Source organism: Cystoisospora suis, assembly GCF_002600585.1.
Source record: "Cystoisospora suis strain Wien I chromosome Unknown contig_165, whole genome shotgun sequence".
NCBI classification, from domain to species: domain Eukaryota; phylum Apicomplexa; class Conoidasida; order Eucoccidiorida; family Sarcocystidae; genus Cystoisospora; species Cystoisospora suis.
This window is the reverse complement of record NW_027152967.1, coordinates 32972-50515: the sequence shown is the minus strand read 5'-3', so window position 1 is coordinate 50515 and position 17544 is coordinate 32972. Positions and strand designations below refer to the sequence as shown.

At 54.9% G+C, this 17544-nt stretch overlaps 3 protein-coding genes across 3 annotated transcripts; 2 read left to right on the top strand and 1 right to left on the bottom strand.

The window, feature by feature from the left end:
* Positions 1-1665: 1665 nt before the first annotated feature.
* Positions 1666-5955, bottom strand: CSUI_000381 (uncharacterized protein). Its single transcript, XM_068060615.1, has one exon. It carries the CDS (start codon positions 5183-5185, stop codon positions 3620-3622), a length of 1566 nt encoding a protein of 521 aa, XP_067927409.1. The 5' UTR covers positions 5186-5955; the 3' UTR covers positions 1666-3619.
* Positions 5452-8502, top strand: CSUI_000380 (uncharacterized protein). The gene has a single exon (XM_068060614.1). It carries the CDS (start codon positions 6553-6555, stop codon positions 8188-8190), a length of 1638 nt encoding a protein of 545 aa, XP_067927408.1. The 5' UTR covers positions 5452-6552; the 3' UTR covers positions 8191-8502.
* A 904-nt stretch (positions 8503-9406) lies between these two features.
* Positions 9407-16886, top strand: CSUI_000379 (zinc finger (c2h2 type)). The gene is made up of 7 exons (XM_068060613.1): positions 9407-10337; positions 11635-12842; positions 13300-13470; positions 14077-14188; positions 14717-14768; positions 15169-15315; positions 16264-16886. Exons 2-7 carry the CDS (start codon positions 11635-11637, stop codon positions 16710-16712), a joined length of 2139 nt encoding a protein of 712 aa, XP_067927407.1. The 5' UTR covers positions 9407-10337; the 3' UTR covers positions 16713-16886.
* The last annotated feature ends 658 nt before the right edge of the window (positions 16887-17544 follow it).

Below are 17544 nucleotides of genomic sequence, written 5' to 3'. Positions count from 1 at the left end.
GAGGCTCGCTGATCCGTTTGACTAGAGCGACACACTCGGAGACGCACGCCGGATATCCGCTTGTTTCTTGCACGCAGTTTGCACTGTTCGGTGACACCCGAGCGGGGAACCGGTTTTCACTGCCCACAGAGAGCCAAAGGACCGGCGGGGTCCTCAAGCTCCGGTGACCTTCCAGGGGACTTCGCTCCTCCAGCCTGGGTGAGATCCTCAAGGTTATCACTCCGCAGGGTTCAGTGGCATGCCCAGAGCTACCTTCTTTTCATCCTTCGATGACATCTCAAGGGGTCTCTGTCCGCAAATTTCAGTACTGTCGCGGAATCGCCGTGCAAGGTGAACCGGTGATTCCATGGAGCTAGTTGTTCGCAAGGTACACAAATCAGATCAGCTTTCTCGGTTTGCGTTTCAAAGTCATACCGCTGTGAGAGATTAGTGTCATCTCAGTCAGCAGTTCGCCTTTCTACGCCAACGGAAATAATTACACCACTCGTTACATATGTTGGTGGTTGCCTTCACTCGTAGAAGGGAACGATCTTCCTGGCTCTATTTCTTGTACACGTTTGTTAGACTCGCGAGTCCGGTCTGGCATCTCTGCGGCCTCGCCGATTTCTATGAGGGCCGACAGCGGATTTGTTGGTAATGCGCTCAAAATGGAAGAACGGCAAGCACTGCTCTTTGTGCTTAGATTCAGTCAATAAGCACCAGCAATCAACTAAACTTTGTCCAGACGATTCTTACACTAGGGGATCCGATCTGGTCTCATGGGAGACTGGTCGCTTTCTGGGTCGGCCGTCAGGACTTCTTCGCTGATGCCTTTTGCGCTTGATGACTTCCGACAGACCGAAGGCGGGCATTTTACGAAGCGAGTGACTTCACCCTGTCCCAACTCCACCGGCTGCCTAGTCCTCCTCATGCTGAAGGCATCCCTTTCTCACACATCTCCCTATACATATTCCTTAGAGGCAAGGCTCCGGCCGGACAGCTTGGCCTCCTTTCTTAGTCAAGAATGGTGAGGCTGGACGTTGAGAGTTCTAGCTGTCCTTTCCACCTGAAACTTACGGAAACTAGCGAAGCGGCTCGCTGGTCGTTGTCCGGACTTACTATCTCAAAATTGGCTATTCCACCGCACTTTAAAAAGCAACCGGAATTCTGCAACTTGGGCATGTAGAGGCGCGTAATCGAGTAGTGAGATGATCTGCTTGTGCTGGTCCACTTACTCGTGTATCCGGGGCTTGCGGGCGGTTACTGTGTCTCTAAACAGGCCTTTCAGCTGACGCTACTGGTCTACCCGCTATCACGGGTTACGGAATGAGCCGGCTTGCACGTGGGAGGGCGGGCGACCCTGCTTCCGGAAGTATAGATGGGTGACCTGATGCTTATAGGTGTGTACACGTTTGAGTCCTCACGGTATCTGCTTGTGGTCGATACAGGGGTCCTGAATCGAGGTCGAATCGATATGCGTTCAGCGCGCGCTGGTGCATGTCTACGTGTTGTGCGGTCTACGCCGTCTTCGCAAATCCCACGGGACTGCTGGGAGGACCGTGGAGGCCGGGAGAGCAGAGACAGGGGGGGGGATGGAGCTCCTTCGTCGGAACCAAGATATGGTCTGGCTGTCGATAAGCGTAGTGGAGTAGAGGGAGGGTTTCTGCTCCCGGAGAAGCTTGGTACGGGCAATGGGGGAGAGCCAGAGAATTCACATGAGAGCACCGCTCTTTGCAATGCCACAGAAGAAACGCCGTCATCAGGTGTGACAACACGCCCAGCTGAACCAGACGTATCTACAGGAGAGCCTCAAAGTACTCACGGGAACATCCTGCACGGCGACGCACCAGCCACCGACGGAGATCGACAGTGGGTCCGCTCTCATGGAGAGGAAGACGAGGGGCATCCATCATCCGTAGAGCCATCATCCGCTGGAGCCAGACGTACGGGACGGTCTAGGGAATCCAGTCGGGAGTCTGTGGACCCGGGCTAACTGGACAACGTGTATGCGAACGCCAGTTCGGGAAACTGCAGAGGGAGACGCACACCCAGCGTCACCGGATGCCGACAAAAACAACTCCCCCGACTCGACGCACGACAGGAAATACTCACGCGAAAACAGAATGGGAGCCGGCCACGTCGCTGGTTCCAGATCTTCATTTGCAGACGCAGTCGCCGCTAGTATCAACGGAGTAAGGCAAGACAGCTAAGACCCTACGAAAGCGGAGAACGGAGCCCGAAAACCGCCGGGAGACAAATTCCGAACCTCGCTAGGAGCGCGAGCGACCGGGCGGTTGCACCGGGGGGCGACCACAGACGCAACAGAGCCCTGGAGAGCGAACCGGGAGTGTGAAAGGCGACGCGGGAGACAGAGGGGAACACGCAGAATTGGCAGTGACAAGCCAGCCGCCACGGCATTCCCGAGACGGCGAAACAAATGCGCAAGACGGACACCAGCTGAATCAAAATCTACCCCAGCAAACACCAGCGTGATCAACCTCGGCTACGACAGCATCACTCTACGAGTCTTAGTACAATGAACAAGAGGTTGCGGTGTAGGATCGATAGTACACTGACTGCCGTTCCGTCTTTCATGGCTGCATAAGCTTTTCAGTTTCTTCCAGTCAGAAAGCCGCAGAGGAAGGAAAAAGAAGTGGGAGCAACGGAAAGTATTGCAAAAACATCCCTCCTGGACATGCAATCAAATAACCTTTTGCCAAGATCAATGAACTTTACTGACTGGAGGAACGGCCTACGCTTTTTCACTGGCATCGGACAGATCGCTTCGCGTCAAACACGGCTTGTAGAACTCCAGCCATGTCTCCGGAGAAGCAGGCCACACGAGACTGCTGCACAGGCTGAAGTAGCCCTCCTGCAACGCATCCACCGCAGGACGACCTTTAAAGCGTCACCCCCATTGATGCTGTTTCTTCTTCGTCTGCAACCTGTGGGCTGTGATTCAGAAGATGGGCTTCTCCGGGCGCTGGCCACCTGGACACGGACTGCGCCTGCCTTTCTATCCTGGTATGGTCAGGATATGAAACGACAACCGACTGGGAGAAACGTGGTTGCGGTCAGACCTCGAGTAGGCGGAGGGTCTATTTCCTGTTCCGTGACCTGAAAGTGTCCTTGCGAGAGCGCCGAGAGCCGGAGTATTGCGTCAGAGAACTGTTGCAGCCCACGGCCTGGACCTTCACCTTGACCGGCCCGCCCGTGGGCTTTCCGAATTGCAGACACGCACAGCAAATCGTCGGTACAAAGAAACGTAGTCTTGCCGCCAAATAGAAACTTGAAAATTAAACACCGGGATGTTTCTACGACATCCGCGGGCGTGGTCTCAAGCGATACTTCGCCGCTGATTCCGTTCGAAGCTAGATTTTCCCAACATCCGACATCATGAACGTCTTCTAGCACACCTTTCCCGACGCCCTCGTTACTTGGACTGACCCAGCTCTGGCACGTGGACGGTTCCAAGGTCCACAAGCTAATGCGTTGTCGCCTTCCTGGAATGAGTGCCGCAAGTTTTTCTTCGGGGGCCTTGTTTTCGTACCGTCTGGACCGCATTGAGAGCCTGGAGGAGGGCGGTAAAGTCCCTTTTTCAACACCTTCTTCTTCTCCTGCTCTCCTACCATGTGGCGACTTAAGTAGCCCTTACTTTTTCAACATAGGGCTGCAACACAGCGTGCGCATTCGCGCGTCGCTCCTGCCCTTGCTTGCGTTGTTCCCGACGACCTCCGCGGGCTTTTTTCGTCGTCTCTCCCTTGCTGCCTAGAATCTTCGCGTACCGTCGTCTGGCTGCGAGACTGCTCAGTAGGCGAATAGCTCCATACAGAAGCAGAACTGCGGTCACTATCTGGGGAAAATAACTATCCAGTGACAATAGTGCGTGCGGTGTTTGGGGAACCACAGGCCCAACCGCAGGCTTTCTCCCAACGAACAGTGAGAGTAACAGGAAGGAAAGGCCCGCTCCAATGGCGGAAGAGCCCGCGATTCGCGGTTTCTCTCTCTCAAGAATCACCTTCAAGAGGAGTGATTGTGCGGCTTTCTTCTCTTCCAAAGACTTGCCCCACCACCTTCCGCTTTTCAGCTCTCTCGCGATGGACGTCAAAAGTCTATCACGCTTCAAGCTATAAAGACATAACGTCAAGAAGGCCGCAGCCACCCACCCCCAGCCAACCAGCAGGTACAGGTAATTCCAGCTTTCTGGGCGCGAGGACGCAAGAACGACTAGAAAGACTAGCAGATGAACTCCCCGGAGGAGACCGGGCCGACCCGGGCGTAGATGCATCAAGTATTCATATCGGGCGCCCCGGCGTTCTTCAAATAGGACATCTAACGGGCGAATGCGGCCTATTGCCTTTTGTTCTGCCTCTTCAAACCGCCGAAAGAGCTCCTTCTGCAAGGCTCTACGTTCGCTTGCTTCAGCGGGACGCCGCTCTTCACCTTCTGCTTGGTCAGGACCGGCTGGGATTACAGAAGCCAAAAGGCGAATACCGCCGTTGTCAGTTGCCAGCTTGTCTACCGTGTCCCGACTCTTGTCGAGAGCTTTCCACTTCGCCCTCCGGAGCTTTCCATTTGGTCTCAACTCGCGACTTGCGCTTGCTACCACCGCAGTACTGCCTGGTAGGTGCGCCGGTGGTATGAGTTTTTCTTCCGCGCAGTCCCTTGGAGTTTCCGGAGCTGCAGCCATGTTTGAAGGAGGTCGGAATCCATCTACACGCTGTGTCTTCTCTTGACCACGATGAGTCTGAGATAAGGATCCCTGGGTTGGGCCTGCGTCAACACCGTCGGCCGGAGCGTGCGCACCGAATGAATCAGGACCTGTGTCGGGCTGCGACTGTTCGACATGCCGCTGCTTTCCAGAGAGTTCAAAATCCACTTCGTGTTGTCCCGAAAACTGTCTCCCCTTTCTCTTTTCATCTCGCTTCTTCGTCTGTGTCAGCCGGCTCGACGGCCGGCCCGAGTTAGTATCCGCGACAGTACCTTTCTCCTTCGTCTTACCGTCGCCGGCTTCTGCCGTTGATAAATACGGTACTGGCGGCGCTTCTAGGCTGCTGGTCTGCAGGCCTGGGACTCCTTGGCTGAGTGTCAAGACATGGAACGACAGCGCGAACAGAGCCGCAGTGATAAACCTCCCTGCCGAGAGCGTGTGAAACACGGCCAGAGGGGACCTGGGACAGCCTCGTGAGCGGTCTTGGACTGCCATTTATTGTCAAAGGAATGCCCATTCGCGACAACAGCAACAATAAACCACCCAACAGGAAGACCCGGCCTGCTAGCACAGCCAGGCGCATCCGTACTGCGGCACCAAAGACAGCCGAGACGGAGAAACGTTAAGAAGCCAGTCACGCGGGGAGACTGTTGACAATCTAGTTGACCGATCCTCGTAACTACTGCACTGCACCTTCACACAACGGGGGGGCAAGCGCAAGTACGGCGGAGAAGCACGAGTGCTCTCCCGGCAATGCCCCAGCAAAAAGCCCCGCAGATCGATGGCTGGTAGCGGCATCCGATGTGAGGCGCCGAACAATAGAGACAGGATCGGTTGTCCGGGTATGGTCTCCGTCGGAGTTGTCAATGTGAGGAGAGTACGGCACAAGCTCGAGAGACTATCCCCGGTCCTGTGAATTAGTACCGATTGAGTACTCCAGTATCGAAAAGTAGGCACGGCCACTTAGTGCGTACAGGTTCTCCGAGGTGGCCCGATGCGTTGGGGCTTGAATGCCGGAGCCCCTTTCCCCCGATGAACTCCCGCACTGCCGATCCCCACTTCAGCGGAAGCTCCCCCCCGACAGATACCTAAGTTTGTTCTACTACTGCTCCCGATGTACCGCCTGCACCGTCGGGAGCGCAGCTCGTTTTTTTTAGCTAGCACTCGTAGCAAGTGCAGTTCTTGCGCGCTGCGCCAACGGTACTGCCGTCCTGATCTGCGACTCAGGCGCCGCTAATTCGCCTTCAACGAGGAACACCTCTTTCTCTCGGATGAAAAAGATATCTGCTCACGACTGAGATGCACCCGGTGGTCGTGTGGCGACCGCTCGGTGCATTCGGTAGGCATGAGTTCACTTTCTGCTCCGTTATTGGACTGCTAACGCGCCGGCCGGCGTGCCGTGTCTCATCCATGCTTCGGCAGGGCCGCAGTGGTACCAAGCACAGTTTGCGTCTGGGTATGGTCTCCGCTAGCATGCGGGTAGCTGGTGATTTTGGTGAAGCGCTTGACAGCTTTGGTGCTAATCGCCATCCTTGTCTGTCAGCTCCGCAGGCGGATGACGGCGCGTGCTACGTGCCACGAAGAGGGGGGGTCAGATCGTGTCCCGACGCGGATTCCCCTTTGAAGGCCGACGCGGCCGCATGTTTCTCATCGATTTGCCGGGTAACTGTACTGTAGCCGGCTGCAGTACATCTGTCTTGAGGTACATGGGCAGGGCAGCTCCCTTCAACAGGCCAAACCGACCTCGACAGGAAGAGCCGGACACCGGAGGCGAAGCCGGCAACATATCATATTTGTAGGCTCAAGCACCGAATGTCCAAGCTGAACGCGCAGCTGTACTTTTCCAGAGCTGGACCCGCAAGATGTTCAGTATTCTCTACAGGCTTCTTGGACACCACAAAAGAACCGGTTACTCTAGCGTAGTCTGCGCTAGCCTCCTATATCTGGTTTTATGCGTTCATTCGGGAAACGCTTGGAGTGAAGGAAGCCAAGAGAAGGGGGCTTTACTTGAAAGAGGAGACCGCACTCCTGTCGGTGCCGACTCTTTTGTCGGGCACGATAGAGTTCACGCCAGTAGCACAACTCCTGTTTCAGGGGAAGATGTTGACAAAAGCAAAGCATTGCTTGGCCTTCGGAGGGACGGGGGGGCAACTTCGTTCTCCTTGGGGGCAGAGCGGAGGCGAGCAGCAGACGGGCTGTTTGTTTCCCCTCAGCAAGGCAGAAAAAGAGACGGAAAGGCTTTTTCTGAAAGTAGCGGTCGCAGTTTAAGGAGGAGAGTCGACGTGCTTGACGGTGTGACTAGTCGTACTGTGGTGTCCGGACAAAGGGAGGACGTTGCCACGGCTGGCTCTCCAGAACAAGCTGGGGACACCCACATAGGAGAGGCAAAGAGGAAGGACGTCGCGCGCGTCGCCTCACCAGTAGCTTCCTTTCCGACTGATCTACCTTCTCCAGAGGCGAAGCAAGAGCGGAGGAGAGTGCACATAGTCAACAAAGCAGCAGAGATTACTGGTGCCAAGAGGGAAAGAGAACGGAAGAGGGGACAGCGACAGGATGTTGAGACTGTGTTGTCTTCTCACGAAAGGCCCGACATCAAATCCCGGTCTTATCTGTCTATCCTCAAGGTGCTGCGCCCTCGCAGGAAGGGAGGGAAGCGCGCGCTATTATTTTTCCTCCTCACGCTATTCAGCTTTGCCAGCCGTCTTGTAATGAAAGACAATGTGTTCAACGTGCTTCACTTTCTCTTCCGCGATCAACCCTTGGCGCACCTTCTATTTGCCGGCACGGAGCCCTTTTACTTCCTCCTGTTTGGAGGTTTTACCATCTACTACTTGTGGGTGTTCTACAGAGGCATCCATCGTGAGCAAGTATACAATGGCCGCGTGCGAAGGGTGGCAAGGAAGGAAGCATTGCTGCGGAGGCGACTTCGGAACCCGAATCTCTCTACCGAAGAGAAGAACACGCTGGAGCTGAGAAGACTTCTTCTCCGGGAGGAAGTGGCGGATGTCCTCATTGAAGGACAAGAACCCCCGCTACCAGGTGTCAAGAACGCCTTGTCAGCTGGAATAGCGTTCTTCGTTCTGCTAGCAAGGAGGGTTCTCGGATCCCGGGTGAAGCTTTGTGATTTTGGTGTCCGGTACGTAGGCAGCTTAATGCTTCTCGGGCTGGTAAGAGCTGCCTTTGGACTGTGGGCGAGGCACAGGGTAAAAAAAATTCGTAAGGCCCGGGAAGAAACAAGGCAGGCAATTGAACGTGAAATCACCCGGGGCACTTTCGGAGCAGCACTGCGCGCGCGAGTCGAGGGCGCCTCGTATGTGCAGATGAACCGCAAGGACGCTGTGCCACCAGCTGCTGCGGGGAAGACGGCATTTGAACCATCAGCAGAGCAAGGCGAAGCGGTTGGGGGCGATACTAACAAAGAGGCCGCCGCCATCACTAGCCAAGACTTTGCCCCCGAGCAGGCCCGAGTTGAACTACCTGTCGCGCCTGGAGGATGGTGAATGCCTGACAACGGACAGATTACATATATGAAAGACCCCGAGGCAGAACCTAGCTCGCACATCCATCTTGGGTACACACGAATGCTCTTGCTTGTGGATGGCGTTCTGTATTCAGCGTTCTTCGAGCGTCGCTTGTCCTTGACAGTCTTAGAGTTAGATGGGAAGGTAGTCTCGTATCACCTTTCAAAGACTGTGACCGCCATGTTGGAACGACTGTTGAGGCACTGCTATGCAGGCCGTAGGGCACAAAAATTCCCTTGTTTTTCTTTTGTGACCAGAGATTGAAGACTGCAGACACTTGGGACCGTGCACACACGAGGGAAGCAGAACACAGTAGGAGACGGGATTAGCGAAGGGGGGGGCCCCTCAAGCGTATCATTCGCAGGCACGTGAGGGGTGTATGCCCGTCACCGAGCTAGGAAACGAAAAGGAATCTGTGGGAAATGTGAGGGCTTGCAACACGCGAACGGGTCTCCTACCCAAAATGATCAGGCGAGTGCTGCACTCGCCTTGAATACATTCATTGACACGGACTATGGATTTAGTAGGGCTCTCTTCTTTGTAACAAGCCGCCGGGCCCATCTTTCTCACGGATAGTCAATCGCTCAAAGGAAGTCTATGGGGGGAGGGGGGCGTCTCTATGTTCCGACAGGCCCCTGGGCTGCAAGTAGCTCAGTGACAGTCGACACGCGACACCGCAGTATTGCGTTAGTCGTACCAGGTTGGCCATTTCGGACCTACCAAAGGCACGTGAAATCCAGTCCGGCCTATTTACCCTCTGAAATTCTTTAGGAAGTTATCCTTCGTGATTGATATTCCTCGAACGCCGGCTTCTTGCGTTGTCGGCTACGGCGAGGGTGGGCTCTCCAAGCTACAGACTACGGCAGTGGCGAGCCCGCGCTGCACTACGGCGATGATTAGCGGTGGATCCCCAACCACTGAGAAAGCAACCGTAAACTTGCCAGGTGTAGCTACCCGCGTTGACGCGGCCAGCAATTAGAAGCGCCCCGTAAGGTGCCTTCGGTTGTTTTTGGAGTTGTCACGAGTTCTGCCAAGGCCGCCCAGCAACCTAGTGGGCCTTTACGACCGGCTGCCCACTGCAGGTCCCCTCTTGTGCCCGGAAACTCCAATCGTGTCTGTCAAGCCCAGGCTTGCATGCACTGCGAGCGCATGCACAGATTGCACCCGTGAGCGATCAGAATGAAGCTGGGAGAGAGAAAGAGTGACATTCGCTGCTCTATTGACCTCTCCACTTGGCTTCGGCTATATATCAGACGATGGCCGTGGTCCGCAGAAGAGGACTGTTTTCCGCTGAGTGCTTGATCTGCCACAGCCGGCAGCAGCCCCGGAAGTAGACCTTCACAATCGACATTGGTGGACTGGTGAGCTTGTCGAGCTTTTCTTTTGTGGGGTTATTTTAGAGATCCGCCTGCGTTCTTCGTCTCTCTGTGTTGGCTACTTCTCGATTTGCGTTAGAAGGTATCCCGAAACTTCGTTCTTGGGGCTGCTTAGCCAGCCTTACTTCTTCGCGTCGGTCGAGGAAGTCCCTGTAATCAGATTTCGTCCACACCTCTCCAGGCATAGAACCGGCGAGGTGCAGCAGAGCGCTTCCGGTAGATCCTGGCCACTGATTTTTTGCGGCCGAGCAGATACATCCGGTATCGCAGCCGGGGAGACAGACGTCGCAACCGCCTCCTCCGGGCTTTCCCTTAGCCCTCTCTGTGGGTTCGGCAGTACTATAGGTGGCAGCCCCAGCAGCCCCCGTAACCTGGTCAGTGCTTCTTACCTCTTGCACCCCAGTCGCACGGAGACCTGAAGGGTCTTCACGGGCGCATAGATCTTCGAGGGCAGCTGGAGAGGCCGGTCAGTCGGCCTAGATACGACAGCAGGGAAAGAATACCTCAGTTGATTCAGCCGGCCAACGAGAGAACGGGGACGGTAAATTGTTCTCAACAGAAGCACTGAGCCTCCCACGCGAAGACATCAAACCACAGATCTGAGACACAGCTTGTTGCTACCGGTCTACAGTTGTAGCCCCCCCTTCCAGGGAGAGCCAGCACAGCAGGTGTTCGGAGAAGAAGCGCAACAACGAGCCCTCCCTTCAGGCGTGGAGACATTAGTGGGCAACCCTCGCTCAACTGCTTGAGGTAAGCAAATAATCAACTTTCTTCAGGGGCCCGGGACACCAAGGGCTCCCTTGAGCTGCGGTTTTAGAGAGTGAAGAGGCTGCCGAGAGTCGAAGGATTACAGGAGAGGAAATGCTGACTTCTGCGCTCCTTAGTCTCCCGACTGACAGACAGGTTGCGGGGCAATTCATCAGCACACCGGAATGCCTGCTTGGAATATTCTGATTCGCTGGCAAGTACAGTGCGGAGTTCTTATGTACGGGGACCCACGAATTCTCCCTCAGTGGCTGCAAAGTCAGTAGGTTCGCTGCTGTTAGCTGCACAGAGTTTCTCTGGGTATTTCAAGGCGAGAGAGACACAGACAATTCTGCTATCTCGCTACGTAGGTGGCTGCTCAGGAATGGTCTCTTTTCCCTCCAGTTTAGTTCCACGGACAGATTGGAGTGTTGAGCACCTCTCTTACCGTGCGTGCTGAGTTACCACGACCACATTGCTGCCTGGACACTGTAGTGTATTTTGCAACGTGAGGCGAACCAGCGGTTACTGAACTATTTGTGCGGAGCCGATATCCACGTGTCACATTTATCAAGATACGTTGCCTAGTTGTACTTTTTGCTGGTGCGTAGTGTATATGCGGGCGCGCTGGACACAATCACTTCTTCATAGCTTTAGGCACAAGAAGTCGGGGGGTGCCCACCTCTCGAGGCAGCCGACTTGAGCACTTACTGGTACCTCGCAGATCGGTCATTGTCGTTCAGGGGGTGGCAGTTGCGGGGCGAGTTGGTTAGTCGGCACTTACTGTCTCGTGACACTGGATAAACATCCAGGAATGGAACCACCGGACGTTTAGCTGTGTCCTAAGATGCAGCAAAGGAACTCCTTTCGACAGTCCGCGCAGACAGTGTGCCTGTCACAGAGTCACACCGACGCCTTCGCCATATGATATGGAACAGATCATACGTAGTCGGTTTCAGAGGAGGCGTGCCGAAGAGAGAGCCAGATTAGCCTGGTGGCTCCACCTCCGCAGCGAGCGCGCGTTTCACGGGCTAGCTTCGTCTGGCAAGCTCGCCCCTTCGGAAACGTTAAAGTCACTCGATCTGACTCGGCCCACATCTCTTGTAGTCGGTCGTTGCCAGGAACGACCGTGTCTCGTGTTTTGTTACGTAGGACAGACCAAGCGATACAGAGACATAGCGATTTCTCCATGCCATGCCGGGATGAAGCTGAGGCAGGCCGCTGTATGTAACGGGCAAGGTGTGGCCACCGGCTATGATGCCATCAACAGGAGGCGTTACACGTTTTGCTTCGTTTCCTGCAGATGGCTGCCCCGAGGATGTCAGGATGGAGCGGCCAGCCGGCTGCTGTGCCAGCAGGGCAGGCAGCTCAGAATGGAATGCAGTGGCACCAGGGGCAGCAGATATCAGGTGACTCCGGAGTCACCCGACATAGTGGCCAGTCATGCACTCCGTCTGTCTCGAACCTTCACATGCTTGGTACAGCACAGCAAGCGTCTGTGACTCAAGTCCCTGTGCGGTCCGGGACAGTGTTCCAGCTAGCCCCTGGTCCAGCCTCAGGCGGTATGGGTATTAACCAGCACCAAGCACAAGGTGGACGGCCTCCTCCACCTCCTGCTGTCTGTTCTGGTTTGCAAAGGCAACCAGGTTTTTCTCTCCCGGGCAGTTCGCATAGTACTCCTCCGCCTCCGCCTCCACGTCCTCTCCCCAGTGGTGCACTTTCTTCATTGTCTTCGACCTCTCTGTGCTCTCCGGGTTGTCCTCCAGCTGCACCCAATTCGGTCACCACTAGCATGCTACCGTCCACATACAACCCGCCTGGGTCCGTTCCCGCTTGCCCACCCCCTCCTCCGTCTACGTCGCACTCTCTGTCTTCTTTTACCTCTCCGTCTACTCTGGCTTCTGCTGTTACTGCGCCTTGTTCTTCGCGTTCTTTTTTTCCAAACCCTCCACCACCACCCTCGAGTACTCCTTCTTCCTATACTTCTTACCCCGCGGTCCCGCCTCCGCCATCTTTTCCACGACTGCAACACGGTCAGGCTGTTTCGCATCCCCCCCCGCCCCCGGTCACGGGAGCATCTCGGAACACGTGCGGCCCACATCAAAGATCCTTTCCTCACCAAACAGAGCAGTTTCATACGGACGCAGCCTCCGCGCGTTTTTCTCACGCTGCTCCACCGCCTGGACAGAACCCGTGGACCATCCCGCCAAAGGCATTCATGACGAGCGGCGGAGCATCTGGCAATCCTTGCCATGCATCGCCATCTGAGGAAGAACCGGAGCAGTGCAGTATTGCAGGGTTACATCGAGACCTCCGGGCGAGCAGCGACTGTGAGCGAGTGGGCCCTCCCAGCACTCCGTTCTCTTCGAAAAATTCGCAACTAGCTTTCAACGGGCGGGGAGGACCCGTCCCCCCTCCTCCGCCCCCAGAGCCTTCGGTGGCTACCCTCGGAAAAAGGAGTCGTGATGGTGGAACCCTGCCTCCACAAGCTGGAGCCAAGAGGAAACGCATGTGCGTGTGCTGCTCTCTGACTTCCAGTCGTCTTGCCGATCACTGTTTCCCCGTATACGCGACCCTTCTGGTTCTTCGTGTGAAGGGGAGCCTACTTGTAGGCGTGTAACAGGTGTTGCCATCTGCTCCTCGGCTGGCGCAGGAAGAGTTGTTTTTGACTGCCAAGGATCTTCAACCATAGCTGTGGAAGTGCAGTTAGATCTCAGAGAAAGGCGATTACACTTTTGTAGATCTTGTGTGCGTTGGTGTTGTTAAGTCTTTTCACCCGTCGCGATTGGCGAAGAGGCTCCAGTATGCCTTTCAAGTATCATTATATCCCGCTCTAAGAGTCCGTATCTTTCTTAAGTTTCAAAGAGTCGGCCGGGGGGTTGCCCTCGGGCACAGGAATGCCCGGATGAGTCCACGCACACCTTCACCCTCACTCAATCCCCCCCTGTGCGGTGTGTTATTTTCCCAGGGAGGAGGAGCCGATGTGCCTGCTATGCGATAAAACGTTTCGGAATGTGAACAAGCTGAAACAACACGAGGAAGAGGAACATGTCTCCTGTGACGTCCTCGGGTGTGAATACAAGGGGCCCGTTCACGTCATGGTCATGCACAAGCTGAAGCACTTGAAAAACGAGAAAGGGTAAGCTCTCTTGTCTAAAGTTCTGCGTGGGCACCTACACTCTTTCCGGGACAAAAAAACTCGCGAACACGGGGGTGATGTTTCGTCTTCTTCCGGGTTTTATGAGCGGTTCGTACGTGGATACTTTTGCTAGTTTGTTAACGGGTTGCTTCAGGCGTGCAAGATCAGCGCCGAGGCCGGTGTGCAGTCGATACGTGTTGGGGCCTCAGGTAAAGTGCAAACATATATTCTTTTCTCCACGGCGCGCGGGCACTGTTGGAAGCACAAATACTTTTGCCCACTCCGCGCGCCCTCGCCAGTGCACACGTGTGTAGCTGAAAACATGTCCACTGTATCAGCCTCCTTGGCGGAAAACTGGCTGCCGCCGGGGGCTCTCGTTGAAGCCACGTGAGGGTTCTTCTGCATCTCGACAGCAAACAGCGCGCTGGTCTGGCATGCACGCTGGAAGGAAGACCCCGGGCATATTGGCGGCTGTCCGAGAGCATAGGCGGGGGAAAAACGAGAGCGCTCCGGCGGTTCTGCTCCACCTTGGGCCGGTTTCTAGAAGTTCCGAGGTTCCCCTGTACTCTGGTCTGTCGCTTCCCGTGTGACGTCTCGTCTGCTCAGCGAGAGCTTGTTAGACAACGAAGCGGAAACGGCGGCCTGGTTAGCAGCACGGAAGGAGAATTTTCCATCGAGACAGCGCAAGCGAGAGGCGGACGAGAAGGCAAAACAGAAAGTGCGTCCTTGGATCTCGTTAGCCGGGCTCTTTACTTGCTGAGTCCCGAACCTCGCCTGTTTTCTCCAACTACAGACTTGTTCGTCTTTCTTTCAGGTGTCGCTTTTGCAATCTCATGTTTTCCCTTTCGACTGGCACAAGGGTTTCGTTCATTCTGCGATTTGGTGGTGCTGGTGTTGCCAGAGCGTGTGTTCTGTTGCTTCCTTTGCTACGGGAAAGGAACTCTTAGCTCTTTTTGTCAGGCTTCATATTCTGCCTTGTTTAGTATCTGCCTGGCTTCTTTCGCTCGGGGTGGCAGGATGGTGTGCAAAACCTACATTCTGCTACTTCCTTCTTAGCGGCGTGAACGGGTAGGCGGTGTATGCGTTGTACCAGGACGCGTTTCCCCGTAATTAGGGCTCGTGGATGAAAGCGTTTTTTTACGTGCGTAGGAAGCTCCCTCGCGTGGCCTGTTCGCATTCCAATCTTCTGGTGCTGTCCAGGAGATTTGTTTACTGGGTGTCGCACGGATCTTCTTTTCTTTTTCAGCAAACCAGCGGACCCATTCGGCTTCCCCCTAAACCCAAAAGCGTTCTCGAGCGTGAGTCAAGAAGGAGGGAGAGCGGTTCGTCCAATCTGTGTGTGGCTGTGCGTCAGTGACCATGCCCCGTTAACCTCTTCGGACAGGAGGTAGTAGGCGCTTGTGATAGAAGCCTTAGCTTTCCGGATCGATTGCGGGAGGTACAGTCAACTGAGTATTGAGGCCTCGGGACTCAGCTGACTGTTTCCTTCGTTCGCGGGTTCAAAGCGCTTGATATCTGTTTGGTCAATGTTCACATGGAACCAAGTGCGTGTTGTCCTTGCATACTCTGTATCATGGTGCGAGAGTAGCGTCGTCGTATAGCAAAGTTGGGTGTCTTTCTCGGTTGTGAGTTGTCTTTCCCAAGTTTTCTTGCGGCTGCTTTTCTGTGGACTGAACTTTGGGACCGTGGTCTCCTCAGGAATTCTTCGGGAGACGATGACTTCGGCTTATGGACGGAGATTGATTCATCCTGCTTTCTTTTCGAGTGCGCTCTGCCCGCATCTCCCCAAAATGCTCCCGCGCCCTCCCCCCATATGTTCACTTAAGCGAGAACTCCGACATGCCTGTAAGTGACGCGGAGTTTGCATCACATGGTGGTATGTTAGTTCCGTTTCGTCTGTCCTCTTGGGCCGTGTCGACATTCCCAGGGGCATCTCAGGAATAGAAGCTGATTGTTCACGCTTGGCGTACATTCAGAAACCGTGCGCGTTCAGTTCCACCGTGTCTCCGTCTACCCACCGCAGATCGCACTCATATTTTCCTCGCTTGCCCGTGCAAATCTCCTGCGCAATTGGATGCCAAGTAGACTGTTCTCCCGACTCTTCCGTATCGGCATATATTTGAGTTCGGAGTCCTGAAGTCCTGAATCTGATTGGTTCGCGTATGTGAAAACTTGAGTACCGCTGTTCGACGTGCGCAGGAAAGAGGCGTGGCAGCTACGTTCCTCCCTTTCTGCCCGCGAGTCGTGGTAGCTAACAGCTGCTCTTCCGTGTACTGTATTGTGACTATCACATCAAGCATGGTCTCGTGTGAATTCTGATGTATTGTTTACAGTGCCCGGTTACACTTATGCATTGGTACGTTGTCTAGCCCTTACTGTCCTTCGCAGTAAGGGCTAGACGACGTACGGTTTCGTTTTTTACGTCGTCCATCCTCTTCCCCTTTCTCTTGGGTACTTCACGGGGAAGCCTCTGCCTTTCACATTGTAACTTTCTTTCTTTTTCTCCTGGGAGTCAGCCACTATAACTGCCGTTAGTTCCGCGTGGGGATACATGTTGTTTGGTAGTTTGGTGTTTCTCTCCAGTTGCGACAAGCTTTACTCAGAATGGGTCGTGAGAAAAATATCCGTACGGGGCCGTAGCGAACGTAATCACACGCATTCGTCCTAGGAGTCGTCAGGTGGGACCATACAGATATAAAGTGACTGTCTGTTGCTATCCTCCTTCAGTTCTCATGAAGTCGGCGCGGATGGTACTGCGCAGATGCGTCTTTGCTCGCTGTGGGCTCCTTTCAGGTCTCCCGGCCTCCCCATACACGCATCCGAGCGGGCTTCAGCCCTCGTCGTTTCTCGTGCCGGCCTTCGGTGCCCGCGGATCCGGCAGTAGGGGTACCTGTTGGCCCGAAGTTCCACTGCGTCCTCCTCTTCTGTATCAGTTGCTAGCTCCCGAGGTGCGTGAGTACGAGGCGATGCTGCTGGCAGCAATTTCTTTCATTGTCAAGAGCAATTTTTTCCTCGATGTGCCTCATCCAGGAGAGGCAAGAAACTTGGTCGAGCTTGTGGTCGGCCACGACGAAGCGGCGGCGGTAGGAGAGGATTCAAAACATGGAGAGAGGGAAAAGACAGTAGAAAATGCGGCCGACACCGAGCGGACAGAAGAAAGGGAGATAGAAGAGGGTCCCAGGAGAGCATGTTGTTTAGAGCGAGTAAACGAAAGAACACCTGACTGCATTGTTGTGGCCTAGAGGCGAAGAAAGGTACCTTCAAAGAGAGTCCTGACAGCACCTATCACTAGCACAAGGAAAGTTTAGCACAAGAAAAGTGGATGCCATTCTGCGTGCAACTGTATGGCTGAACGGGCCAGACAGATGAGTGTCAAGACTGATTTGACGGTCCGAGGACGTGAGACCGCAAGTGGGTTAGACCGTTGCCCGCGTTCTTACTAGGTGCCAATGTGTACAACATCGCACAGATGTCAATGTGGCATTCTCCGGAGCCGTCAGGCACGTGCTGTTCGTGAATTGGACACCGCTGCGAAAAAGTTTACAGAAAAGACTTCTGCCGAGGTGTGAGAGCGCTGTCATCACTACACACATGATTTTGAAGCGACTCGTATCCGTGCAGAGATCTCTCAGATGTTACTAGAACCCCGTGCACCCCGATAGGCAGCTCGGTTCTCCCCTGGTGGTGGCATATCGCTCATAATGTGCCCCTCCCGATACTAAGCCCCAGCGTGTTGCAGGGGCACGGTCTTTGACGAGCATNNGGGGGGGGGGGGCAGCAGCACAAGACTGTGAGCCGCAGCGTAGATTTCCCGAGCGGCTACAGGACCGAACCAAGGGCGGACTTTGCCGTGACGATTTCGCAGTGCGGAGGTTTTCGGCCCAGAAGCGCGCTAGAAGTGATACATACAGCCAGACTACCCGGGCACGAACGGGCGCCCACAAGGCCCAGCAAGTTATGCTTGACCTGACCAAGTGAGCCCGTGATAGTCAAACGAGTTTTCTGGCTGGCCCACTTCGTAGAAATGCTTTATTTTGTCTCGCTCCGCTCAGTGGCACCTGAAGCTACTGCAGT